A 27,217-nucleotide genomic window follows, 5' to 3' on the forward strand; every position below is an offset into this window, starting at 1 on the left:
AAAAAACTTTGATGCCATTAAACCAATTTTCTTTAAACAAAGAAAATATCTACAATTCTTATGCTTAGGAATATAAAATCAATATAATTAAATATATCAAGAAACAAGAAAAGAAAGTGCCGGAGATTACCTCAACTGGGCATATTACACCCCGCATCGAGTCATCAACATCCGATGGCCCGAGATTAACGGTGTAGCTTCAATCTCGAACCGAAAAAGCAAATTTCAGCCAAACTGAGTATTCACCTTTAAATCTTTATAAACTCTAAGCCCCAAAATTTTCTTGGCTGGGCGTGCCCTTATGGAGAGAGAGAAGAGAGAGAATTGTGGGAGAAAGAAAAATGTAGAAAATAGGGAGAGGGTACACCCCTGTTTATAAAGAAAAATTAGGTTTAAGGTTTCGTATAGTTTGCCTCTTTATTGATATTGAATATGGACCGTTGATCAATGTGACTTGTGGGGTAAGAGATCTGAGCCATCCATTCCATAGATGGGCCATCAACATTATGGAAGGTGCTTGGCCCATTATCCCTCTTTTTTAAAGTCATTTTCCCATCAATATATTTAAATAAATTGAATCTTATTTAAATATTATGCATTCCATAAAATAATATATTCTTTCCCATACTATTCAAAGATATGTCAAGTCAAGATATGCTTTCAATACTTACGATAAGATGTGGTCAATTTTTTCCATATCTAATATTAAATCACATGCCACAAGATACCTTTCCTAAATTTGAATAACTTGACAACAAAAGAAACAACCAAGAGGTGGGGCGTGCCACCCATGTGTGGCACGTGTGGGCCCCACCCACATGGTACATGGTGGGCCCATGTGCACTATGGACCCCCATGATATTTAACAAATTAATTTCTAAACTATTATTTGAATTTTATACTTTTCTAAAATCAATAATTTTATTTTTATAAGTCAAAAACTTATAAATAAAATATCAAAAGACTCATAAAAATTCAAATAATAATTCTAGAAAAATTTCTATCATAAAACAAACATAATTAAATTAATATGATAAAAAATAGATCCATATGATTTACGAATTGAATTAACAATCATGGGACACTTCATCTTCAACTGTGGACTACGGACCATACTTGCTTTATCAGACCGACTTAGTATTTTTCATGACCCACAATCCATGTAGGGGCTCATTGGCGGGTCGCCAAAGTCTGGCCGATGAGTCAAAGGGTTGCAATCCCAGTCTGTAGACTTTAGGCCCTCCTCTAGAGACGAGTTAAGGTCACTAAGACCTTATGCTACCACAGCTCTATGACGCATAGGAGTATCTTACGCTTCACCCTAAAAGGTGGATATCTGGCTTTCTCAAAGGATCTATCGATATGCATTACGTGTGATATAATCTTGGATGAGGTTTTGGCCCCCGTCTTAGTAGGCCCACCATCACACACAAAGGTCACACAATCCCTCGGCTCATTCATCTAGGCATAAACTCCGACCTCATCAAGGGATAACCCATAACCCTTCTCGGTTTGTTCTCTATGTCCAGATACCTTGGATTTTTCAACCGATTGGCTTAGATCTTCAAACACAATTCGGAATCAGCAAACCTTGTTTGCTTAGTATGGTCTACGAGGGACCATACTCCCATTGAATTCATGTTCCACTATATTATTTCATTTTACAAGCACTCCTTTAAAGGCCACATAAACCTAACATAAAATGAATGCTCTAGGTAATTTGCTACAATATCCAGTTTTTTTAGAGCTTGAAATACTAATTTTCTTTTACAACCACGAAATGATCGATGTAAAGGTTTTCCAATTCTTGACATGCAATTTTCGATGAGTTATGAAGTGAGGATTTACTAATTTTTATAAGGCTGTAGTCTTATCAAACCATTTTCCCTATATAAATTGTCATAGGCTTGTGTATTGTTGTCTTATATGTCTTAGCTCTTAGATGTAGAATTGAATCTAAGCCAGCCAAAATATATAGTTATAGGGATTGATGGGACCTAATTTTCTTCTAGATCATCTTTCAATCATCTCGATGCCAATTTCAAAATTTCAAAAAGGGAAAGAGGTTGTCAGCTCAAAATTTCAATGTATATTCAGCCATGGGATGGAGTGCTTTTTTAAGCTACACATAAATAAGAGATGGAAAAGGGCCAAAAGGGCAGCATCGCAGCCCAGCCCTCAAAAAATAGGGCCATAAAATGTGGCCCAAGGGCTGGGGCAGGTCTCAGGTGGGCCTGGGCAAGGGTCACGACAGAGAAGACCCGATATTGTTCTTTGTTCCTTTTAATTTTTCTTTGGTTTTTTACTTTTTTTTTAATAGGCCCAGCCTAGACTATGCCAGGTCCTGGGTTGTCGCCCTTTAGTTTGGCCCGATCCTATAGGGACCTAGGGGGGCCAGCCCATTGCCGGTCCTATGCATAATGTTTCACTCATTTAAATTGACCTTAAGAGTGTAATAAATATGGTTCGAAGATTTTGGGATCCATGAAACACACTTAAATAGGTGTGACGGGGATTGAAAAGATTCAAAACAAACAGTTGCACCCACGGGCCCAAACACTTTTCCAATCATTATATATTATTACCAAATTTACGCATGTAGGATAGTTTTAAGATGACCGAATCATGCCCAATCTACGGGCAACTCACGTTAGTGTTTAGTATTCACTTAAATGCTCGCTTTGCTGAGTCAGTTTTGAGCATTGGAAACCGAGTCAGAGAGAGTCTTGGAAAGATGCGCAACCCCAATCTCCAGACTCAAAACCCTTTACTCAGAAGGGGACTCATTTAGTTCACAATATACCTTTTTTTAATAAGGAAAATAGCTTGATTTGGCTGCAGCCCTATCAAAATAAAGAAAGCCCGTTTAAATATACGGGATCTTGTATATTTTTTATTAATCATTAATAAAGAGAGAGTTATATGCCGTATTTTGAGTTTTTAAAAAAACCTTGTCTCATAACTCATTAGAAATTAAAATTCAACCCCCATCTCGGCTTGAATGGTTGTAATTTTTTTTTAAGATTTCAAGCTCTAATAATAATGTATATTATAACAAATTATTTAGTCCGTCTATTTCATCCTAAAAATAAATATTCACATATCCACAAGATCTATATTATTTTTTAGTTTCAAATTGTATTGTCGGTGATGGAAATTGATTTTGGAGTCATCATGGAAATTTCTATTGCCGAAAGTGCTTTCCGGATGCAGATATGAGGTGAGGTTTTATTTTGTTTTCATAAAATTTACGCCTTATATAAACTTCATCCTTTAAGTAATCATCCCAATAATTGAAAATGCTGGCATTAAGAAAAATAATGTGGTTAGTTCTCACTTAACTTGCTGACCAACGAGGTTTTGGGTGGATTTATGAAATGAGTTCTATTTATACAAGTATTTACTTTTTCTCTTTATTTTGATAAAATTCATATAATTTTATTCAAGAGCTAAACATAAATTACGTCATTAGAAACTAAAATCTCAAAAAGAGAAGTGTCGTTTTTAGCTAGACTATCAGCCAAAACATTAGCCTCTCGAAAAATGTGGATTAAGGAAAAAGAAAAAGACCAGGATAAGTTCAAAATATGGAGGAAAATAGAACGTAATTCTCAAGGTACCTTCATCTCCCCATTGCACTAATTGATAACATTGAGGAAATCTCCTTCAATAATGCAAGGCGAACCTAAAAACTGGTTGCTAAGTAATTTCAGGCCATGAAGAAGAGTCAGAAATTCAGCTTGATTTGCAGTTTTCTCACCCAAATGACCTGAATAAAAAAAAAGAATATGTCCTTCCCAATCCCTCGAAACTTATCCAAAACCTGCTGGACCTGGATTACCAAGCGAGCTCCCATCAAAATTAAGTTTCAAAACACCTCTTAATGGAGCAGTCCATCTCCCTTTGGCCCTGTATTTCCTATAACCTAGCTGAAAAATATTGTATAGATTTCTCCTAACATCAACTTCCATAATATCTCTCCCCACCTTTGTGATAGACAAAAACATCAAAATAGAATGGAGTATACGATCTAAAATTCTATCTACTGATAAACAATTACCGTCAAACACTCTTCTATTTCTCTCATTTTACACCTCCCATAAAATTACACCTCTTGCTATTTGTCAAATCACCACACCAGTTTGAGGTAAAAAAGAAACAGATAATGCTCAAATAATTCCTATAACATATGGAGGTATGATTAACACCACTTTAACCTGAGCAAAAAACCAACTCCATATACTACTAGTAAAAAGGCAATGTAGAAAAAGATGAGCACCTGATTCAGCATTTCATTTACCTAATAAACATATATTAGGCAGAAATTTCCCTGTTTTAATAAGATTATCTGTAGTCAATACCTTGTTTTGAACCGCCAACCACAAAAAAACTTGAATCTTAAGAGGAAGCGACCACTTCCAAATGGCAGCAATTTCAGGCATTGACCATCTCCATCGATCATGAAATAATAGATGGTACATAGATTTGACCGAATAGACACCATCTTTTGCAATATCCAGACCACCTCATCTTACACATTAAGGGGTAAATACACCTCAATTAGCGACGATAACAAACCATTAAACTCCAAGAAAAGCCTATCGGGTATTCTATTATAAGGTAAAACGATCTTCCACTCAATCTGATCCCCCCTCCTCTCAAAGAGATTCGAAATCAATGCATTGGGATTACCCACCCTGTTGAAAATCAAAGGGAGCACATATTTTAAAAAAGAGTTATCTAACCACTTATGATGCCAAAATGAGATAATACTTCCATCACCAATTGTCCATCTGATATCTCTATGGATAACAGTCTTACACGAATAAATAGATCTCCAATAATGTGACATCCTTCTGCTATCAAGCCTGCCTCCAACCCACATATTAAATCTATCATCACCATACTTCGAGCTTATCACTTTATACCAAAGCTGATCTTTAAAGTTTAAACTCCTCCACCACCATTTACAAAGTAAAACCTGATTAACCAACTTGATTTACATGTGATTTCACGCACATATAAAGTACAAACATTTTCTTTCAGCATCGAATTTGAGGAGACATCAAAGATGACATAAGTCACAATGTCACTAGTTGATACACGAGTGTCTGATCTTAATCCAATGGGTCGGAGTATTTTATTTTTAATCTTTATCCTATAAATCATTTTGTAGCGAAATTTGGGGCATGCATACATTTCTCTGGACATACATGATAAAAATCATCATAATACTACTAAAACTTTTTCAGGCATTTTGATCATTTATTTCCAGGAGAGTTTTTTTTTTTTTGCTAGGTGCGTCCTTATTAAGAAGTCCCCAAGTTTCACGCAAAAAGGTTTTATAGAAAGTTTTCCTTTATTATTATTTTTAACTAACAATTTTATCAAATGGGTTCTACAGTAATTTTGTATGCGTTGTTTACCCTAAAAAAACAAAGTAATACATACTTGCAAACCCGACTAGAAGACGCAATTTTGATTTCAAAATCCTTGGCAATAACCTGAAAAACTATATTACCAACCCCAATTATAAAATTAATTTAAAGCTCCAAAAATTATACAAGTGGAGCGTATCTATAGATATTTAAAAATCTTAATAATAGGCATTCCAAATAATACTTCATCAAATGTGTTATGTTTAGGATTTGAAATTTTATTTTTTATATTTATGCATAAGATGATCAATTGAAAAATTTTCACTTATTTGAAGTGTCCGTGTACATATTTTTATAAAGGAAAACATACAATGAAACTATTTATATCGGATACAAAATGATCACAATTAAGCTCAAAATTTAAAAGAATCTTTTTCAAATTTTGTTATACACCCTAACTATCAGATTTCACATAGGGACGGTTATAAATAATTGTCACCTCCTACAGTTTCCGAAATTTATTTAGAATTTCTGAAAAACTCCGCAACTTTCTTGGCGCTGTGTACGCGCAGTAGATAACGATGAGCATGGCCCAATTCTCTCTTGCTCATCCCTGCCCTCTCTAAAATTCATGGCTTCTATTTCTCTTTCTAACGAATTTCATCGTTTTCTGTTTGTTTCTCACTCATGTAACATCATGAGATTCGAAGAGAGAGAAATTATGTGACGACCACAGAGAGCTTCAGAGAGAGATTATGTGATCACCAGCTTAGAGAGAGAGAGAGAGAGGGGATTATGTGACCACCACCTTAGATATTCAATTAGTTTTTGGCCCAAGGGTGATATTATGTGACGCCCACTGTAGATGTCCATCATCATGTCCCTTCTGCAACTTTCTCACTCTAAGCTTTGCAATGGTGCTTTTACTCGCTGCCATTCTCCATCATTTACACCTACAGTCAAGCAGAGGAAGTTTGACGGATTTTCTTGCTTTTGGGGAGAGAGAATTGCGTTGGTTAAGGGGGTTTCAAGCAAGTGGGGATTGGGTTTTAGAGAGAGAAAGAGTCATGCTATCTGTAAAGCCGAAAGAAGTAAGAGAGGGTTGAATGGTGTTATGAATCTCAGTGAGTATATGGTCACCTTGGAGAAGCCATTGGGCATAATGTTTGCGCAATCAGTTGATGGTAGGATCTTTGTTCATGCTCTAAAGAAAGGGGTAAGCCTTTTTCCTACTACCCATTTATCCTTTGCGCTCTGATCCTTTTTTGTTCTTGCGTTCTTGTTTCTTGTTTTCTTCTTTTTACATATCCTATATGACCCAATTTTGTATATGTTTTTGTCAATTGTTTCAATTCTCAACTATGATCACTAATCCGTGTAATCTTTGAATACTGAACTCTGAAGTCTGAACACACCAGTGTTATGTATGGGCATATTTGTGTATAAACTCTGAGTCTACTTCAATTGGTAGTGAAAAATGTTATTTCTTTTTCATTGGTGATGAAAAAAGTTAACATGGACGCCCTGAGAGGCTATATTCTTATCGATGTATTTGTAGTTTTGTACATTTTGTTTAGTAGTTTTGTACATTTTGTTTACTGTGAAGTGGATTTTGTTGGTTCACCACTAATGTTTGATTTGCAGGGAAATGCAGAGAAGTCGCGAATGATCATGGTAGGGGATACTTTAAAGAAGGCAAACACATTATCAGGGGATAGAATTATTTTGGTTGAGGATGTCGGTGATGCCCTGTATGGACTGCAACTCTATCGCCATGTAAACTAACATTCGTCTATTTAGGTCTAAATTGTATGATGCTTGTTTGTTATACCAAAATCATGATGTAAGTCCTATTGTATCAAACTCATTGTACACTCAATGCAAGAGAAAAGTTCACTTGTAAAGACGTTTGCAATAACGTGGTGAAAATGCTATGAAATACATCATCCTTCCTAGACTCGACTTAATCCTTTTCTTGCAACTCCTTGTTTTGTTTCACAGTTAGCACTACTTAATATATGTGCGATTCAGTTATCAGAAATAACATGGCTTTCAAAGGCTTGAACGAGGCCCAGCACTGATATGAAAGTGCCCTATCTATAAGATCTTGGGAATGCTATGTTTACCTGTTTTCACTCTTCAGCTGATTTTGATATTTTTCAGTCTTGCAATACTGTGTCCCCTCAAACATACCCCACATCAACTCCTTAGAAAGGTTGCTATGCTCTGAAACATGCTTGCTCATTGATCAGGATCTGGCTTGGCACTTTCATATTCATGTGTCATGTTTCTAGTCGCATGCATCACTCCACACTCATTTCACTTTCTCGCAAACAAGTTCAGTTCATTGCAGATCATTGTTTTGTTTTCTTTTTTTGCTTGCATACTTGCTTGTGTGCATGTGTCAACATTTTTTAATCACATGTCTTTGTTGCTGCTTTGTTCCATTAACCATATATATAATTCCATTCAGCTGAGATGGATCACATATATTGTTAGAGTAGATTAAGTCTTTCAGATTATAGTGTGCTTAATTTCTCAGTTACACACTTAGTTTTATCATCTTGGATTTTTCTTCAGGAAATTGCTGAAGGACAGGGAAGGAACTGTCAGTTTGATTCTAGAAAGACCATTCCCTCCCTTTCCAATTAATCAATATCCTCTTATGGGTGACCCTGAGTTATTATTCAACAGAGGGAGAGTTCCTATTGTTACTTGGAATAGAAACCTACTCACCTCAAATCTTCAGCCATCATCCAAGGAGAATGGAAATGTTGGGTTTGTGTGTTATTCACCGAAATTCCTGAAACCTCTTGGGTGGAAACTTCTCTCGAGTTTGGAAACTGAGTCGCTTGATACTCAAGGTGGGAATGGTAATGTCAATTCAAAAATTCATTTGAAAACCCCAAAACAAATTATCAGGATACTGTCAGAGGTAGAGTCTGGAGAAGTTGAGTGGAGTTATGGGAACTTCCCAGTAGATGAATATATAAAAGCACTGGATCGATCTGAAGGAGAGCTGTATTATAATCACTTTCTTGGCATGCAGTATAGCAAGGTGAGTCCATTGTCACTGTGCTTTATGCATGCACTTATTTTCACAGACTGCCGTAAAAGTTTGCTTTACCACATTAATTCATTGGACCAAAGATGGGGTTTTTGTGTTAATGCAACTTTCTAATTTGCTATGATCTAAGAAATTGTGTGGGTCATTTTGAGAAATTCAAAATATTACATCTTCTGAACTTGGGGCCTTCTAATTGATTTCAAAACCTATTCCTTGTTCCTCTCTCATTCTTTATAACATTAGTTTGCTTCTCCTACAGATCATTGAATTGAAAGATCATTATCACAAGCTACATTGCACAATCTTTAGCATGAGCTGCCACAATTTGATATCTAGTTTCTACTCACAATATGAAGTTCTCCCTGATCAGTTGCTCGATTTGCAAATTTGGGGGAAATATTCCATGACATTTCATCTTCTTTTCCATAAAATTTCTGTTCAAATTTATTCAATAATTAACCACGAAGTCTTATTGCAGAAAATGGTCAATGGATTATGGTTAGTTGCCTGTCTTTTTCAATTTTTTGTTTAGTTGCTCAAAGTGTACTGAAAGGAAGCTTAACATATAAACTGTACATTTTCCTTTTCTTCTTTTGTTTCTTCCTTCTTTTTGTACTTTTTTTATTCTCTTAATGCACTCTCATTATATTTAGTTGCTCGCTGGTTTTATGTATGCCTTAGATTTTATGCTTTACTGCTGAAAATTGATATTTTGTGAAAATAATTTTCTCTTTAGGTGCCTAGGTATGTCCAACTTGAAAATATTAGGCATGGAGTTCTATGTCATCTGGGAGGATTTGATACTATATGAAAAGTTAGTTAGAAACGTAGAATATCTTCTATACCTTCTATGTCGATCCTGTATTCAATTTAAGAGCATACAGGGACAGTATGACTCTATTTGATATATGATATCTTTCTGTTTTATCTGTTCATTGCCTTCCAATTGGTTGCCAATCTCGGCATTTTTTCGGTGCTTGAGTTTCTTATTGTCATCTTTGAATTGTAGAATTAATCTATATCTGTCATGTAATGTGAAAGAGGGAATCTCATCTGAAACATGGTGAAACCTGCTATGTTCTATTCACCCTACTTTAGCTGATGATCACTAATTGAGAATGTTATAGATCACTCCTAGGTTTCACGTATTAACTCCTTAAGGTTCTTGAATTGTAACATTCAGATACCGATATGTTTGAGAACTATCACGAGGTATTCTTTTGTGAATTACTGAATTTTTTTATTCTGTTGCAGATCACAGATAATATATATGTGGGATCATGCATACAAACAGAATCTGATGTTCAAACATTGTCGAATGTTGTGGTATGTGCTGTTCTTATATGGTTGAGCTCATTCTCATTATTTTTTGTTCGTTATTTTCATTCTCGAAATAGTGTTAACTGCTTTTAACAATTCAAATCTAATGCACGTAGGTGATGACCCCATGATAGAAATGCTTTATCTGTTTTAATGTATGTGTATATTCAACGAGACCATGCTTTTCCTTCAACATCTCGAAACAGTTCCAAGTGGGACCAGATTTTAGACTTTAATAAGCAACCTTTACCAACAATTAGAGGCTGAAAACGTAAATAAATTTGATGTAAATCATGGTAAGTTATTTATCAAGTACCTCACTGCTGAAAAACGAACTTTCAATTATAAGAACGTAAGAAGTACTTCATATTATTCCAATGATTTCTCACTTTCTATTATTCCCAGTAGGGGGAACGTCTTGTACGTCTTCCCTGTTGCTACACCTTTGTCAATTTTCCAACTTCACCGTAAGCTCTGGTTTATGACTTGCAGTCAAGGGATTCAGAGTTTATTTGTTGGGGTACAAAATTTATTTAAAAAAACAATGGTCTAGTGAACCTTTTCTGTGATTGATTGACTCTTTTTGTTTCTTGTATAGCACTTTATATCAACCGTAGTCTGTAATAAGATATGGCATGTTTTTATTTCAGGGAATCAGTGCTGTATTAAATTTCCAAAGTGAAAGTGAACGTGCAAATTGGGGAATTCAGTCAGAAGCAATTAGTGATGCTTGTCATAAATGTAATATTCTTATGGTCAACTGTCCAATAAGGTAAAGATTTGTCCAACAAAAAAATATTTATATGGACACAAACAATCTTAAACAAGATGTTATCCTTTTTCATAGATTAAAATTCAAAGGTAAATTTACCAAATTACCCATGAGAGATTAACGATTTAACACTTTACCCATATCTTTTGATTTATTTCAAACTACTCATAAAAAAAGACATGGTCTTGAGTTGGAATAGTACCATAAGGGTAAATTGTCAGATAGTTAATCTCTCATGGTAATTTTGATAAATTTCCCAGATTAAGTTAGAAATGAATTACCCCTATATGAGGCTTGAAACCCTGTTGTGGTGTTTACAACACCATCAAAGATCTGCTTATCAAAATTATTGAAACTCTCTAACAACCAAGCAGGCAAATCTGCCACCTTCACTGCTCCATCCCATTCCAGGTCATCTATGACCCTAAATGCAGGTTGACGAACCCCAGAATGTTGCCTTGCTAATATTATAGATAAATGTATATCAAGTATGTATTGTGTATAAGTCCAGAGTGTATCTGTCATCTCTTATGTCATCTCTTTTTAATGCTTTGGGGTACATGTAATATCAGTTGGAAGCTTGCCAAACTTGTTAGCATGTGCATTTGAATTCACTGCAATCTACACGATACATTACTAGCTCTTCAACTCTTATTGCCATGGTTTTTTGGGATGCTTATATCACAGCCATGCTTTGAGACTTTGCCATTTGGATGGTTTTCCTTTATGATGATTACCATTTTGATGGTTTCTTAGCAAATATATATACAGTTTCTCCTGGATTCATAGCCTGCTTAATGGAGTATACTCTCATGATACTATTACATCCATATATCTCATGAATAGTAGCGATTTCAAGTGAGATCATTCCCCTGCATGATGAATCCATAACCATGAACAGTGGCACGTATGTTTAAGTACATCTCTACTGATAGGATATGGATTCAATCTGATTGTGAGTAACCTTTTGTTTTTGCAGAGATGCTGATTCTATGGATTTAAGGAAGAAACTACCATTTTGTGTGGGACTGTTATATCGATTATTGAGAAAAAATCTTCGAGTTTATGTAACCTGTACAACAGGTCTTGATAGATCTCCAGCTTGTGTGATTGCATACTTTCATTGGATTCAAGATGCTGCTCTCCACGAAGCGTATAATTTTGTCACAAGATCGCACTCATGTAGACCCGACAGGTTCTCTCTTACTCGTTTTTTGGTCACAAGTATCAGTGTTTTGTGTGTCAATAGTGATCTATTACCAATACATCCTAAATTGTGACCAAACTTGGTGCATGTTATTTATGAAAGACAATGTACCAGGTCATGAAATGTCACAAGGCTGCCTATTGGTTTGATATTTTTCATGTACCAGATGGTGAATTAAAGCTGTTGTGGATATTTTTGGGTGCAGACCTGCAATTGTGTGGGCTACTTGGGATTTGATTGCCATGGTAGAAAAAGGAACTCATAATGGCCCCCCTACGCATGCAGTAAAGTTTGTATGGAACGGTGGGTCTCGAGAGGTAATTTGATATCAAATCACGTAATTTTTTTTTATATAGGATATCTTATAATTTGAGAAAGACCATATATGTTTCACATCTTCATAAAATTATTGTAGTGCTGCTCAACAACTAAGTGCTCTATCATTGTGCCTTTGGATACCATAGGGGGAGGAGGTATTTTTAATTGGAGATTTCACAGGGAACTGGAAAGAATCCATCAAAGCAGATCACAGGGGTGGATCGAAGTATGAAGTCGAGCTTCGACTTCCACAGGGAAAGTATGTTTATCTGATTCACTTCATTTCTTTTCGGTTTTCGAGATTCTGACATGGACAAAAAGTTCATATTATTGAGATTCCATGTGTTATGGACATTTGTTCCTAGCATAGTTGTTTTTATGTTTTTATGAGATTCTCCTCATCCAAACTTTTTGATATCCATTTCTTGGTAATGATTCTTCTGTGTTTACAAGTTCTTTCATACATTAGAACATGTATTGGTTGCATATGGAATTTGAGCATGATGGTATAAATCTTTATCTATGCAATGAATTGCAAATGTGGGTTTGACTTGAGAAGTTCTTACATTTGGGGTCTACTTTCATGCTCAGGAAAATTCTATGAATGGGACACATCAGACATGAATATTTTAGGAGCTCCAAATGTACACAAATGTAGGATGACCAGATTTGGTTTGTGGAATATGATATATATTTTGGCCAGTTTTGGTAGATTGTTATTAACTTAGCCTGTTTTTTCAAGTATATTTTCCAACATCCTACTACATTTAGATTTGCGTTCATGTCTTCAGAACCTTCAAATTAAGTATCACTACTAATTAATATTGTCCATCCCTTTAAATAATTGTGGTATCTTTTGGTTGTATGAGCAAACAAACCTGCACCCTGAAATTTTTTTTATGCATTGCTCATAATTTTTCTGAATTGAAGTTCTTAAGTTGTTGAACTATACGAAGGACTTCATGTTATGCTTCAGAAAATAAATATTTGTTTGAGAGAAGGTTAAGATACAAGGACTTCTCAGGAGGTCACCCATCCTAGTGCTACTCTTGCCTATGCACGCTTAACTTATCATAGTGCTACTCTTGCCTAAGCACGCTTAACTTCGGATTTCTGATGGGATCTGGTGGCTTCAGAAAATGAATATTGAAAATCAATTTAGAAATGTCTGTATAATTTGTGTATGACCATGGAATCCCATAATGACAGGAACGAATCCTGGTGTCTTGCAAGTGCATAACCAATCTTCTGTAGAACTTTGAACAGTACTTTTGCTCTAGAAAATTCTCCAGAAAATTCAATCGAGTCCTATGTGTTAATCACCCATGCGTGAGTCAAAATCAGAAAGCTTTTGGTTTGGGCTTAACGCAAAAACATCAGTAACGCTGTCTACCCTAACCATATATTTCCTTTAAACCTTAAAGTTACTTGCAGAGGTAACATCTGGACATCATCTTCCGCAATTTTCTCACAATCCTGATGATGGAATCTCTGATCCATCATGCTGATGATTGAAAATCATACATATGAAAACCAGTATATGTACATAAGCTAGTTTTAAAGAGCATGTATAACCATTTCACACTGTTACAGGGATTGGTCCTTCAGTACATTGCATTTACTTGCCTTAGCATAAACATTGAATGGGTTCTTGGATTTCAGGTATAGTTACAAATTCATTGTTGGTGGCCAATGGAGACACTCTACATCCCTACCAACTGAAACGGATCAAACGGGAAATGTTAACAATGTCATTAGAGTTGGAGAGGTTGCCAGTGTTAGACCCGCTTCCCCTAACCAACAGCATGCAAAGGTAAGAGATGATCTGTGACAGCATTAACCCTGTAATCTTCATACACATATGCTGCTTGTACTTTTTATGTTGCCTCTTTCTAAAAAGATCTACTGCAGTTACTCTATGGGAGAGATGATTGTGTTTTTCAGTTCATGTTTAGAAGTGTCACAGTGATGAACTATAACAAACTTAACCAAAATATGTGTGAGAGAGAGAGAATAAGTGAGAGAAAGATAGAGAGAGAGAGCATAATCCTTATGATGATACGTGTTTTATCACAGGATCCCATGATCGTAAAAGTGATTGAGAGACCACTAACTGAAGAGGAACGATTCATGTTGGCATGCGCAGCTCGGCTTATTGCCTTCTCAATTTGCCCAATCAGATTGGTGCCCAAGTAAAACAAGTTCTAACAAAAAGTAAAATTCATGAATGCCTCGCACCCTGACAGCAAAGGCTACTCTTGGTATAAGATTGGCTGCTGCATTGAGGGTTTTTTTTTTTTTCCTCCACGAAAATATCAGTAATGGGGGTTGAAACCCATGAATGGGCTGATGCCCTGAGATTTGTAAGTATGAGTTTTTCAATACTTGAATTTGAAGCCTAATGTATATTTTTCTCTTGGAAAATATTGTGGGGTTAAAACCCCTTGCAAAATATTAAAGGAATCATCTACAAAGAGAACTTCTATCTTTATAAATGGAGGTCACAATCGTTCTTACTTATTAGATGTCAAATTGGATGGCTTGGGGTGAGTCATGAAGTCCGAGAAATTTTTTTTTTTGGAACTTTTTGTTTATTCAATGATATTTTTACGACCATCAATTTTGAAATTTAAGGAACAACAAGGATTGTGAGTATCATATACAAAAGATAAATCGTCTATTGTAGACAATCCTAATATTAAAAAGATACTTGAAGGGTTGTTTTTTAAAATTTTATTTACATATACTACCTCCTTAAAAAAAAAAGAAAATCCCATATTAGATTTGAAAAAAAGCTTGAACAATCAGGGGCATTTCCATAATTTAACCCGTGAAGCACCAAATGATGAAGATATCCTTGCTTGTTCATAACTATATATGAGAAACACACTATTCAAAGTTAGCAATGATGAACGATTAGAGGTATGTTATTTTGCACTCAAATGCTTTCTATCTATCAACTGATATGAATACCCTTAACTTGTTCCTTAATAGAAATTCGGAATAGTGGGTACTTTGTTCCTTAATAGAAATTCGGAATAGTGGGTACTTTATATATAACCCTGAATAAGCATGAATATGTCATTATTCAGAATTAGAGTCTTTTGGGGGTTGAATTACTGAAATGATCTTAATTGTTTAGGTTTGAACAAGGAAAAGTTGAAAAATGTTTGAGATATTTTTTAAAGTATTTGAGTGAAATGAAAATTAAAAACCAATCCTTCAATTATTAATTAGGCAACAAGAAAAGTATATAAAGAGACTATTTACTTTTAATACAAGAAGGTTATGCTCACCCTTGTATGTCAGATTTCAAATTTGGGGGTTGAGTGTGTCATTAACTGAACTCTATTTTCAAAAAGATATTTCTCAAACTTTCTGTTACACCCCAAATCATACAATTTAACATCTATTGGCTATTAGCAATTGTGACCTTGTATCATCTATACAATCATTAGGTAATATTTCGATCCCTTTAATGTTTTTGCAAGGTTCCAACCCCTTACTTGATATCTAAGTTCCCAGATGCCCTGAAAATTGGGGTTTTCTCTATTCCCTGAAGCTCCATCGCCAGAACAATCCTTGAGGGTCGCCAATTCATTTGGAATTATGAGCAATTTGTTGACATATATCTGTCGCTCTGAAGTAATCTTGAAATTTGAAATCAAAATGATTCCAAGAGAAATACCCCCCAATTTAGCAAACATTATGCCATTAAAATGTTGAATTAAAAATTAGTGTGTATACTTCGTTGGAGCAAAATTTACATTTACTACCTTTGGCAAATCCGCTTAAGAGGGTTTTTATGAAGAAAAGAGCTCGGGCTTGATTGGTTAGAGGGCTCAATTTCTATTAAGGGTAGGGGCCCTCTACCCTATTGACTCACCTAATTTTAAAGTTTTGGGATCTGGCTTAGAATCATCCGGCCCAAACACCTAGATAATACCGACCAAAAATTGAATGGCGTGTGAGCAATCCTAAGGCATTTTGTCTTTCTAGTTCCGTTGTGTATTTTTTGTTTTATTTTTTTATTTTTAAGTCGATTACATGGCTACTCCCCAAAATTTTGGTTTTATTTTTTTATTTTTAAGTCGATTACATGGTTTACTCCCCAAAATTTTTGTCCTAAAAATACTCTCGACTTTTGTTTTGCTCGACGGATAAAACGTACATTGTGCTCCTGCTGCACGTAATCTTGTATATTACTCCCTTGATTTCAACATTTTCTAAAAGGTGCGGTTCGTATAGGGATACGCCCTAAACAATGAATGTAAATAGTGTCGAAAGATAATTTTTCAAAAGTAAAAACCCTTGGCTTGAAAATTTACTTTCTCTAATTATAAAATTTGAACTTTCAAAAATAGTGTAGATCGAATAAATCTATAAATATTTGAAAATATTAAAATTTCGGTGTAGCATCAATAGGCGATAAGATGAGAGATAACAAACCTAGGTGGATTGGTGATGTATGGTGTAGACCCATAACAACACTTGTTAGGAGGTGTAGGTTAGTTTAAGTAGAAGGTTAGAAAAAAACTAAGGGTAGACTCCAAAAAAACATAGTTAGAAATAGTAAGAAAAGATATGAAGACTTATGGTCTCACTAATGGTAAGACCTTTAATACAAAAATGGAGAACCAAGATTCATGTAGCCAACCCCTATTAATTAAAAAAAAACCTTTGACAATGATTCTTTTTTTCACTTCTATATATCTCAAAGTCGAGATGTCGAAATTTACAAGTAAGATTGCTTTAATCTACACGACTACCTATTTTATTTAAGAGAAAGCTTTCTATGTTCTCCCTACAAGACAAAAGTTCTATCTCCCCTACCATTCAGCCGTCCATTTTTTATCAAGAGAGGCACTCACCGTTTGATTTTAGATCCGACGTCTTAAAGCATTTTATTTTTAGTTTTTTTAATACAATTTTTTAAAATATGAAATTTGGCACGTGCAATCTTTGGGACGCACCTATAAAAATATTAACAATATTTTTTTGATAAAAAATAATATCCAAAATACCCCTTGAAATTTTCAGGGGTATTTTGATCTTTTTATTTTATTGAAAATATTTTTTTTATATTTTTTGTTAGTACGAATTTAATAAAGGAATGGACGTCCAAAATTTGGAGTCAAAATAGTTTATAGAAACAAAAAATAGCGTAGAGACATGACATTGTGATTGGGACAATCTTAACCCTCCATTAAAAAATGAAAGGAAGGGTTGGATAAAAGGGCAGATAGAACTTCCTTGTAAGAGGAACGTAGAAAGCTTTCCCTTTATTTAAATGGCGTAAATTTGACAAGGGCTCAAAAGACCCTCCTTCTAACGCTGCCTTAAAAAATGTGTCATTACAAGTAAAGATTAAATTCTTATACAAACTAAAGTATGGAAACCACAAGTTACATTAATAGAAGTTAAAGAAATACCGCGAATTGAAAAGAAACAAGGAAATTTTGTGTTGGAATAATTTGCCACCAATTTTAGGAGTGATTGATCAAAGACTGTTTAATTACACCAGCTTTGAGTGACTCATAAGTACACCAGCTTGATTTAATTCTTTTGTCTCTCTCTCTCTCTGTAAAATCTAACATAACAACATCTGAAGTTCATGGTTTTCAAAAAAAGAAAAAAAAGAAATTCTGAAGTTCATGGCGGAAAGTAAACGCAAACACTAATACCTGACTCTAACCTGTGTGTGTGAGAGAGAAAGAGAGAGTTGAGGGTACTTAATTTTGAACGTAAATGTCAAAAGACTGGGAATACTCACAAAGAACCCCTCATTTATTTGCATTTATGCGGTGTATTACATGTATTTTGCTTACTATACAAGTACTGTAATAAAGGCAGCATTCCTTCATATATGACAAAGCAATAACTGATGATACATATATCCACATGGTCTTCACCCAAATTGGACACTTAAATTTTATAATTTGTTTTCAGCGAAGATCGATAATCTCAAACCTGAGATTGGGGTTCATGTAAACATGAGAGCAATGCTCATAAATTGGGCTTCCATCGCTAGGCCCTTCATGAACATGAAACCCTCTTTGCTGGCACTCCTTTAGGACACCTACCCCCTCAGGATCTGCTAGCCTAAATATCCCATAAGACCTGCAACAATTTCGCACCTTTGGAGCATATATGCATACATATAAAACTAAACAAACCTACCCATAAAAAAGAGTCATGTTTGTGTTAAAATAATAATAATACTAATCAAAACATATAATTGAAGTATAGTTGATTCAGTTGTTTTGAAGATAGGGGTTTTCAACCTTTCTTTCATTTTCCCTATGTTTCAATTTAACAGCCAATAAAAGGACAGCATACCATTCAGTAGTTGTGAACCTTTTACCTTTCAGTATCAGTGGGAGCCATGACAATTGCAATTGCCTCAGGTAGCATTATCTACACAAAAGAAAATTAACAAAATTTGATAAACTTAGTTTGAAACCTGAGCCAAGTTGTGTCGTAATCAGTTCAATATGCATTTTTTTCCTACAAATGAAGCAGTAGTAATATGTAGAGTAAAACTTCACAGGCAATATAGTAGAGGTCGTTGGAGTGTCACACAAGATTTAAATGTCAAGCCTAGGTGCTTTCATTCTCTCATTATCAGGGTGTTATCAGCAGGGACATTTTAACGGACGAATTATCAGGACGGTAATTTTTATTGAAAATAAGATATATATATATATATATATATATATATATATATATATATATATATATATATATATATATATATATTCATAAATATTTTCATTTAAAATTGCTAAAATAATTTGAACTATACATCTGAATACTGTAATTCAAATGTTTTATACATGTTTTATACATGCTGAAATTTCACTTCAAATAATTGATTTAGGTGCTTTCATTTCAAATAATTGATTTAGTTGCTTTACTGCATAACCTCAAACTAAACAACTTTTCACTTTCTCAGAATTTGCTTCACCAATTTGCTATCGTCAGCATTATGTAATTAACAGAGTATTAACGATGGCACCCAGAATATCATCAAATATACTTCTTTCAGGTGTAAACCAAATGTAGGGGCATAAGCATACTTCAAGAATCACTAGCATAGGAAACAAATAGGGAATGAATGGTACTAGAGAGCGCCTAAATCGTTTTCAAAATCAAAAGACAGAAAATACCAGAATCATTTCCATACCTGATAAGAGTAATGAGTATGCAAATCTATGGATGACATAAAACAGGATTGAGAAGGATGCGTCTGAAAATCAGTATATCAATGTCAGGAACATGAAAATATAGCAAGAAGGAATTACTTATTTTTCTTATGATTAAATACATTATTTTTCCTCAAGAGTTATTCAAATAAAAGCAGCCCAAATGACAAAATAATTTTCACTACACTATGTATTGTCGACCAAAGTTTTGTACTAGGAATTTTCCACAAAATAAGGAATGACATAAAGAATATAAAATAGGTTTCAGTCTAGCCTGGAAACAGTCTCTGGCACAACCATATGTCTTAACTTTATGACTGAGAGTAATATATTGTGTGTTGAGTCATTCATTGAATGATTGGGTATCAGATGTGCCACAGATGCGTGCAAACACCCTTACCCTTACACATGTGTGGTCTAATGACACAAAAACATGAATCAACATACTTTTCACATTTTCTTATCGTGGAAGCTGAAGACCTATTGAAGTTCGGCTATGAAGGAGCACTCAAGAATGTCATTTCAAATAATTGAAATGACATTCTAAAAAAAAATGCCTTGTATTAGCCCTGATACCATGTTAACAAAGAGAGAAATCAAAATTCTATTCACGCGAATAAGGGGTTAAAGCCCATATGAGCAAGTATGTGTATGAAATATCTAAACCGAAGCTTTAAAAAACCAAAAAAGAAAAAAAACATCTTTCAACTTCGTGTAATACATGAAAATAATATAAAGACTCCCTCATACATCTATAAAATCATAAATACCAATTATACAAGGGTTTGTTTCCCTATTCTCTCTCAGTTGCATTGAAACCTCAATATGATTCTGTAAGGTCCATAACAGTTAGCAAATTGATTAATATATGAGTGATTAAATTTATATTTACATGAATTACTCTACTGCTGAAAATGTATAAATATATCAGCAGACTAAATTCAGAGAGAAAGTGTGCAGTTCAATGGCATTACAGTGAAGGAACAAGAATTAACTCATTTCAAAACTTACATGGATCCAACCAAGAGGAAAAAGAGACTTTTCATCCTGTACAGCATATAATTCCTCCTCGTTTAAAGTTTGGCACTGCCATTCATGAAATGCATGAACTTAAGAAAGTAGCATTTTCAAGATCAATTATTCCAATATATAAGGACACGAAGAATATAAGGAAAAAGGTCATATAAAACTAATTGAGGGAAGTAGGATGCCTTGAGAATCAACTTACAGAATCAGAAGTTGACTCCTGCTTGGGAATTATCAGGCTCGTTACATAGAACGTGCGATTTTTCTAGACAACAGGAACAGGACACTATTACATTGAGAAAGCAATCAAACCCTTTACTTCACTTTGCATCATGTTTCTTTACCTATATGTTTGAATTTATTGAGTGATTATAGCTTAGTGGTAAGTGGAAAGCCATAACTTACGAGGGAAGCACCGAGAACACCACAGGTTTCCAAGTTCTTGCTGGTGTTCACTCGAGCAAGTTCAAGAAAGTCTTCCATTAATCTTGTTGACTGACCCCCAAAAAAAAAAATTCCAAGCATGATGAAAGAGAGTGAGTCCCCAAGGATAGCCATTTTCAATTTAAAAAATGAATTGGATACAAGAGCATTACCAACAATGGACAAAATGAATGGAAGTAGTTAAGAACTTACAATATGTACATTTTGAATGCCCTTAGTCCCCGAGGAATCTTCACCAAAGGGACTTGGAAGTCTATCTCTTGATTTAGCAATAGGCACATGAGAAGCATATTGAAAAGTGCTCCATTCATGAGAGAGATACTGAGTGCAAGCAAGAACTGGAGATGGATAAGGCTGCCTAACAATATGGACATTTATGTCACAGTCACCAGTACGAACAGAAGTTGAAGGAGAATCGAATGGCATGCGAGTTGTGCTAGGGTACACTTCTACAACAGATGCTAATCCAATATCTCCTGTGCTTATCTGGGTGCTGATACTTTCACCATCTGGGCTGTTTAAAAGTAATGTGAGGGACACTATTAAGAATGATATCTCATAGATGGCCAAACCATAGTCAGCAATCCTGCAATCTATTCTGACATCTGGAAAGAAGTAGCCATAAGAAAAAAGCAATTTGAATACCTTCTATAATTGTCTTTGAACCTGGGACTACTTGGATAATTAGCCTGCAAGTTCCATTTTATTCCTTAGATAGCATCCCTTGATAAAACCTAGGATACAAATCAATATGTACCCAAGAAAATGAAAAGCTACCTTTAAAATCTTAAATCAGTTCACAACAGTACAAAAGAATATATGTGTCAAACCCGTATGCTAATGATATATAACGACTAGTTCAGGTAATATGACATGATTACAAGAAAATGTGCATCATCCTTGATTATACAATACATTTGAAACAAACCTGATCCAGTTATTTCTGTGGGCCTAAACTGATAAAATAACTTAACAATACGATAATGACGTCCAGAAAAGAATGAAAGCATCTGAAAATATCTTCCAAAATAGCATGTCAATTTAATAACAAAAAAGTATAGTGCTGGAAAGACTTGAAAATGCAACTTCTTAATGAAAGAAAGAAAATGACGTGTAGGTTTATCCTAAAAAAGCTAGACAAGTCCCTTCACAGAAAGAACTTTAAATTACCACAACATTGTAATGAGAAGGACTATACCCTTGAATACAATGATTCTTGTTGGCTTTGAAGTCCGCCAAGATAGGAATGTCTTGCCAAAGTGTCCTCAGATGGACAAATAGTGCCCAAAGAGCTGTGACAAAAACAATATAGTCTCATAATCATCATAAATCGCATTGTTAAAATGTACAAGATACTTAGCAAAGATTAAGGAATATACCCTCAGAAACATAACTTCATGTTGATGTCATGGGTCAACCTTTCACAAAGCAAGGGAAATATGCATGCCAATTTTCATTTGAAAACAGGCAAAACCAAAGAGATCTTCATTAAGGAGAGTGAAATGGCCACAATTTAATAAAATATAAGGGCATTGATCATGCTGTTAATAGAACTGATGCCTATCCATGCATTGACAAAACTCCAATATTACAGCTTGATTTGTTGTTGATATAATGGAGGCAATAGCAGCAAGGAGACACCCCAAGAAAATTTAACATCGTAAGATTCCAGACTGCAGCTTAAAATGTGGTAAGCCCATTTTAGAGATAGGTGGATAGTTATGCACTGTTGCCACACTTCACTTAATTTTTTACATTAGTTGTAATTCTCATCTTTAAAACAGAATATAGTAAAGCATGATTATGAGTTTGGTTAAATTAGCATTGGATAAATGAAAGGCTTGCATTCATGATTGGGGATGACACCACATAGGGCATATTTTAACTTAAGATACCTTGTTTATAGAATCCCACATAAGAAAAAAATTATTCTTTTCATATATGAATTGTATAAGCACTATCCTTCAAGTAGATTGGCCCTGCTGGATTCACAGTAATTATATCGAATCAAATCATGTGCAAAATCACCATGAAAGTTTGAATAGAAGGGATTAGTAAGTCATAATAAGTGAAAGGTCTTAGAAATAGGCATTACTATCTATGCTGCCTTGGCCCAGCCATAGTGTCACTTTTAGACATGGGTACAAAGTGTGAGATTCTTTGAGCCTTCAAAAGAAGAATGTTGCGACATGGCTATATTTACAGGAGAATTTTATCAAACTCCAATAAACACTACATTGGCACCTAAATCATCACATCATCTTCAAAAGCGGCAGTCAACTTAAGAAAAAAACATCGTTATCAACAACCCACATGAGGGTGATGTGGTGTTTTGAGTGCCCATACAGCACACGGTGCACAGCCAATAATCCCCTCAAGATACATAAGTTTATGATAGAAGGAAGGAATTATAAACACCACTTTCACAAAAAGGGCCCTCACTTATTGGGAGACATCTAACTTATGTGGGTAATTTCTTCATTATTCAATGGCCCAATTGAAGTTTTTACTAGAGGCCAAGGGGGTTCATTTGTTGTCTAGGAAGGACATGGCTGAATTTTCACAAGAGGATATGGGAATTATATACTATACATATTAAGCGACAATTACGGACAGGACACATGTTGCTTTGTCAACGAAAGGTAGGACACATGTGGCCCTTACTAAGGGTAGGATACATGTTGCCCTAACTAGAATGGTGCCCTATGGTGAGAAAGAGCTTATTGTAGGAATAGGATATGGAATCTTAAAAAGGAAGAATTCAGGATACTTACTTTAGGTCGCTTTTATATCATCTAGTTCATCTCTCTCTCATTAAATCTCTGTCTACTCCACTATCATCTCATTGCGTCTTTCTCTACATTTATATCTTTTTCTTTTGAATGTTAACTTGGGACTTGGTAGGAATGGAACTCTAGACATCATGTTGTCAACATTGTAGCACCCACCACCTTCACCACCTATTCCTAGAGCCATTCCCTCTCCCTTTAAATATTTCTCAAATCTAATAGAGGACCCCCTTCACCACCTATGCCAGAGCCATTCCCTGTCCCTTCAAATCTTTCTCAAATCTAACAGAGGATATTGTATCATATTTTCATGGTTTTCGAGGAAGGTAGATGCTTGTGCTTGTGTGTGTGTCTTTGTGTGTGTAAGAGAGGGAGAGAGAGGGGGAGAAGAGAGAGAGAGAGAAAGAGTTCCCACATTAATGAAATTTATCATTAAACCCCAATATTTAGGGATTTAATAGGTATTTCCATGGGAAATTTTGATAGATGAAGATTCTAGTGTTTTTGTTTTTCCATTGATCTGGTATTTTCTTTACATATTTTAAAATTTTCATCGTTATCTTTTTCATAAAGTACCCAAATATAGAAAATATTTAACTATTCTATATACATAAAAAACATTGTGTTCCTCATAAAAACATATAATTTTTCATTAGTAGTGTGGTATGCTCGCATGATTACCAGTGTTGGTAGAAAAAACTGATACGCAAACCAAAGCCATAAGCCACGTATTGCAGTAACACTGGTGATTACTATTCGCCAAGAAAGTAACAACTCAGCCAATATTTAACTATGCATTCATGATTACAATTCATTTGTATCATTGAATATTAATTGGGAGGTCAAACAGAAATTACAGCAAGCCTATGTATGTATTCATTTTATTTTTGTTTTGAAATTTTTTGTCCTTATTTCTCCTTTTTTTGTGTGTGTGTGCTTTTTCTTTCTTTTTTAAATGGACTGGGGCAAGACTAGTTGAGCCAGCCCAGGATTCAACTCACACCAGGGACCAAACGAGTCTTGGAGTGAGTCCAGCTTTTAAATCATTGTTCCTTAAATCTATCCAGTAGAAGTTTACTCAAAAATAGATGCAGATATGATCAGGATTAAGTCATTTAATAATAGCAAATAAAGCTTTGAAAAGGAAGTCAGCAAGGCCAAAGTTCAACACATAGAAACTTACAACTTCTTTAGTTGCTCCTGTACAGGATTGGGGAGCAAATGCTTCCCTTCGTGTAGTTTATGAGGCATCCTTGACTGTACTCCGAGCCATCCATATGCATGTAAATTAGGTAAAACTTATAGCAAGCTGAGTGATTTAGAGTAGATGCCTTAAAGAACAGAAAGAACATCATACCTTTTTATCACCATACACTTCTGAATGAGGCATCTTTTGGTTATGCCCTCCACACTGTTTGTTGATCTCATTGAACTTCTCTTGGACTATAGGCTTCAAATTTTCCAGTTCACTGATGAAGTCTCGCAATATCTGATAAAATACCCTTGAAGTTGATAAAAATCAAACATTAACCTAAACTTATCCTGTGGTTCTTTCAAAATTCAATATGAAGGAGCTCAAATTATGTACAAGAGATTAAAACTTTTAAGAAGCTTGATTAGCAATTTCATAAAAGATGATTCAATTGACAGGAATTTCTTCAGAATTCAATGACACCATAAAATATTGCAAATAGAAGAAAGAATAACTAGCGTTAAAGTCATACCTTCTTGCAGTGAAGCTTGTCTTTTCCAGAATATGTTGGATACTGTTGATGCTGCGGTATAGTCACTGATACCAAGCTTTATATGTGCACAAGAGAGATTTAGAGAATATATAAGCTCATGAATGACAAAGCATATGCAAAAAGAAAAAAGATTTTGCACTTAGGCCAGATATTAGAGCCACTCCAGAAGTAGCCCTTACTGCTTCTAACAGTAGAATCACATCAAAGCGTTGTACAAAACCAGAAACTCATAGTCTTCAAAAAGACATAATGGTACTCACAAACTAGTCATCGGAGTACATCATATAATGCATATTTTAAAATGTTATGGGTAATGATAATACATCGTATCTATTTTAAAACATAAGTAATTTTTAGATGGATAGTATAGCATAAATTACATGATATGTATGCCTATGATACCAATGTTAAAATCTCAGCTCGGGGTTAGGACTCAGCCCCAGCCCCTGCCAGAACTGTGTCTTGCATGAATCCAAATAGGGCCCAAAAATCGCAAAAAAAAAAAAAAGGGTAAAAGATATTTAAAAAATCAGTAACAAGCAAAATTAATTATAAACATATTTAAAATCTATAAAAGATGAAAAAAGTATATAGAAGATGAACTATGGAAAAATAAAATGTTTTATAGCTTGAAAATAATTCAGAAAAATCTAAAGAAGGGAAAAATAGAAAATTATAGCATAATAGCATTTAATAAGAAAAAATCACAAATCATCATAAAACACAAAAACCTATTATAAAAACATATTTTTGAAACATTTATTAGTGATTTACTAACAAAATTTTCTATTTTTTAAATGAATTTAAGAAACCTGAGTTTGTCTTAGAAACTTGCATTGGCAGGGTGCCAAGGCCAATTTACTAAGCCGAGCTTGAGTCTACCCAACCGAGTTTTGAAACCCTGATTGAAACCTAGCACTCAGAACTTGACATCATATTCAGGTAACGGGGATTTCTCATGATGAAAATAACCACGTGAGAATTGCTGAAAATAAACATGAATTCTATTTCATATGTCCTTATGGGTATTTGTATCTGGGATGTTTTGGCTCTTTCACGTAATTATCCGCTGATAGGGGCAGTAAATGAACAAAAAAATAGGAGCGAAACTTTATACAAATCACCTTTCCGAAATGATCTATAAATCAACTAAAAAAACGTTATTGAATGCATCAAAGTAGTTCACAAAATGCATATAGGAGATAAATCAGGTATATTTCACAGAAAAATATTTGAATTCAAAACAATTGAATAATGACACCAACCAAATTATCAACCCAAAACACAAGTATGAATTACAAACCATATTCTAGGAGCTACAAATGCCTAAAACAACACAAAAAAGTATGAACCTAATTTAGAGCCACATGTTCTATCTAATTATGTCAAAGCATCATGCTAATCAAATTGGTCAAAACTCCTAACAAATCCAGCAAACAAACGTTCACACATTTATTACATAGTTACAATCTCAATTGGGTTTCAACTTTCAAATGCTTAATTATCCGAATTTCCCAGAAAACACATGACAAATAAAAAGAAAATGAAAGACACAGAAACAAGAATCAATGGAGGTACCTGGAGAATCTGAGCAGAATGATGTAAAGATCGATAATGTTGTTTTCTTCCCGATAAATCTTCGCCTGAAATCAAATGATACCAAAATCAAGCCCTTGACTACAAAGAAATAAGAGAGAGAGAGAGAGGGGGGGGACGGAGAGAGAGGGGAATTAATAACCTGGTTAATCATATGAGAAGCAATTCTGTAGTAATAAGCTAAAGGAAGGCGATTATCAACGTCCACCTTTTGCTCAGAGCTCAATATATCAAAAACTGCTTTTTCATTCACCATTTTTTCGCTTCTTTCTCCCTCCTAAAATCACATCTCTGTCTCGCTCTCTCTGGAATAACGTAAAGCACTCTGATAAAAAGGTTTCCTCATAGTT

The 27,217-nt window shown here is 34.7% G+C and overlaps 2 protein-coding genes across 7 annotated transcripts; one reads left to right on the forward strand and one right to left on the reverse strand.

Annotated features, from left to right (window-relative positions):
• Nucleotides 1–5,608: 5,608 nt before the first annotated feature.
• LOC18434865 (phosphoglucan phosphatase LSF1, chloroplastic) lies at nt 5,609–14,557 on the forward strand. 3 transcript variants are annotated; one of them, XM_006844928.4, is made up of 10 exons: nt 5,609–6,594; nt 7,023–7,129; nt 7,959–8,436; nt 9,700–9,771; nt 10,416–10,537; nt 11,517–11,732; nt 11,950–12,061; nt 12,209–12,321; nt 13,725–13,875; nt 14,139–14,557. In XM_006844928.4, the coding sequence occupies exons 1-10, from the start codon at nt 6,244–6,246 to the stop codon at nt 14,256–14,258; spliced, it is 1,842 nt and encodes a 613-aa protein (XP_006844991.2). In that variant the 5' UTR covers nt 5,609–6,243; the 3' UTR covers nt 14,259–14,557. The 3 variants fall into 3 exon arrangements, 2 of the variants coding, with proteins under 2 accessions (XP_006844991.2, XP_020523277.1); XR_016060031.1 differs by having other exon boundaries at nt 5,788–6,594; nt 11,950–12,047; XM_020667618.2 differs by having other exon boundaries at nt 5,853–6,594; nt 7,023–7,154.
• Nucleotides 14,558–17,828: 3,271 nt separating this feature from the next.
• On the reverse strand, nt 17,829–27,217 carry LOC18434864 (AMSH-like ubiquitin thioesterase 2). Of its 4 annotated transcripts, none has more exons than XM_088872960.1 (14): nt 27,010–27,217; nt 26,850–26,914; nt 25,251–25,326; nt 24,884–25,015; nt 24,710–24,783; nt 21,936–22,029; nt 21,383–21,426; nt 20,930–21,251; nt 20,699–20,788; nt 20,496–20,513; nt 20,279–20,353; nt 19,249–19,311; nt 18,427–18,479; nt 17,829–18,182 (listed from the first exon to the last, which is right to left on the reverse strand). In XM_088872960.1, the coding sequence occupies exons 1-14, from the start codon at nt 27,121–27,123 to the stop codon at nt 18,008–18,010; spliced, it is 1,395 nt and encodes a 464-aa protein (XP_088729086.1). In that variant the 5' UTR covers nt 27,124–27,217; the 3' UTR covers nt 17,829–18,007. The 4 variants fall into 4 exon arrangements, with proteins under 4 accessions (XP_088729086.1, XP_006844990.1, XP_088729092.1 ...); XM_006844927.4 differs by having other exon boundaries at nt 20,496–20,558; XM_088872966.1 differs by having other exon boundaries at nt 24,884–25,028.

The sequence above is a fragment of the Amborella trichopoda genome, chromosome 1, assembly GCF_054954075.1.
Source record: "Amborella trichopoda isolate Santa Cruz 75 chromosome 1, AtrichopodaSantaCruz75HAP2 v2.0, whole genome shotgun sequence".
NCBI lineage: Eukaryota > Viridiplantae > Streptophyta > Magnoliopsida > Amborellales > Amborellaceae > Amborella > Amborella trichopoda.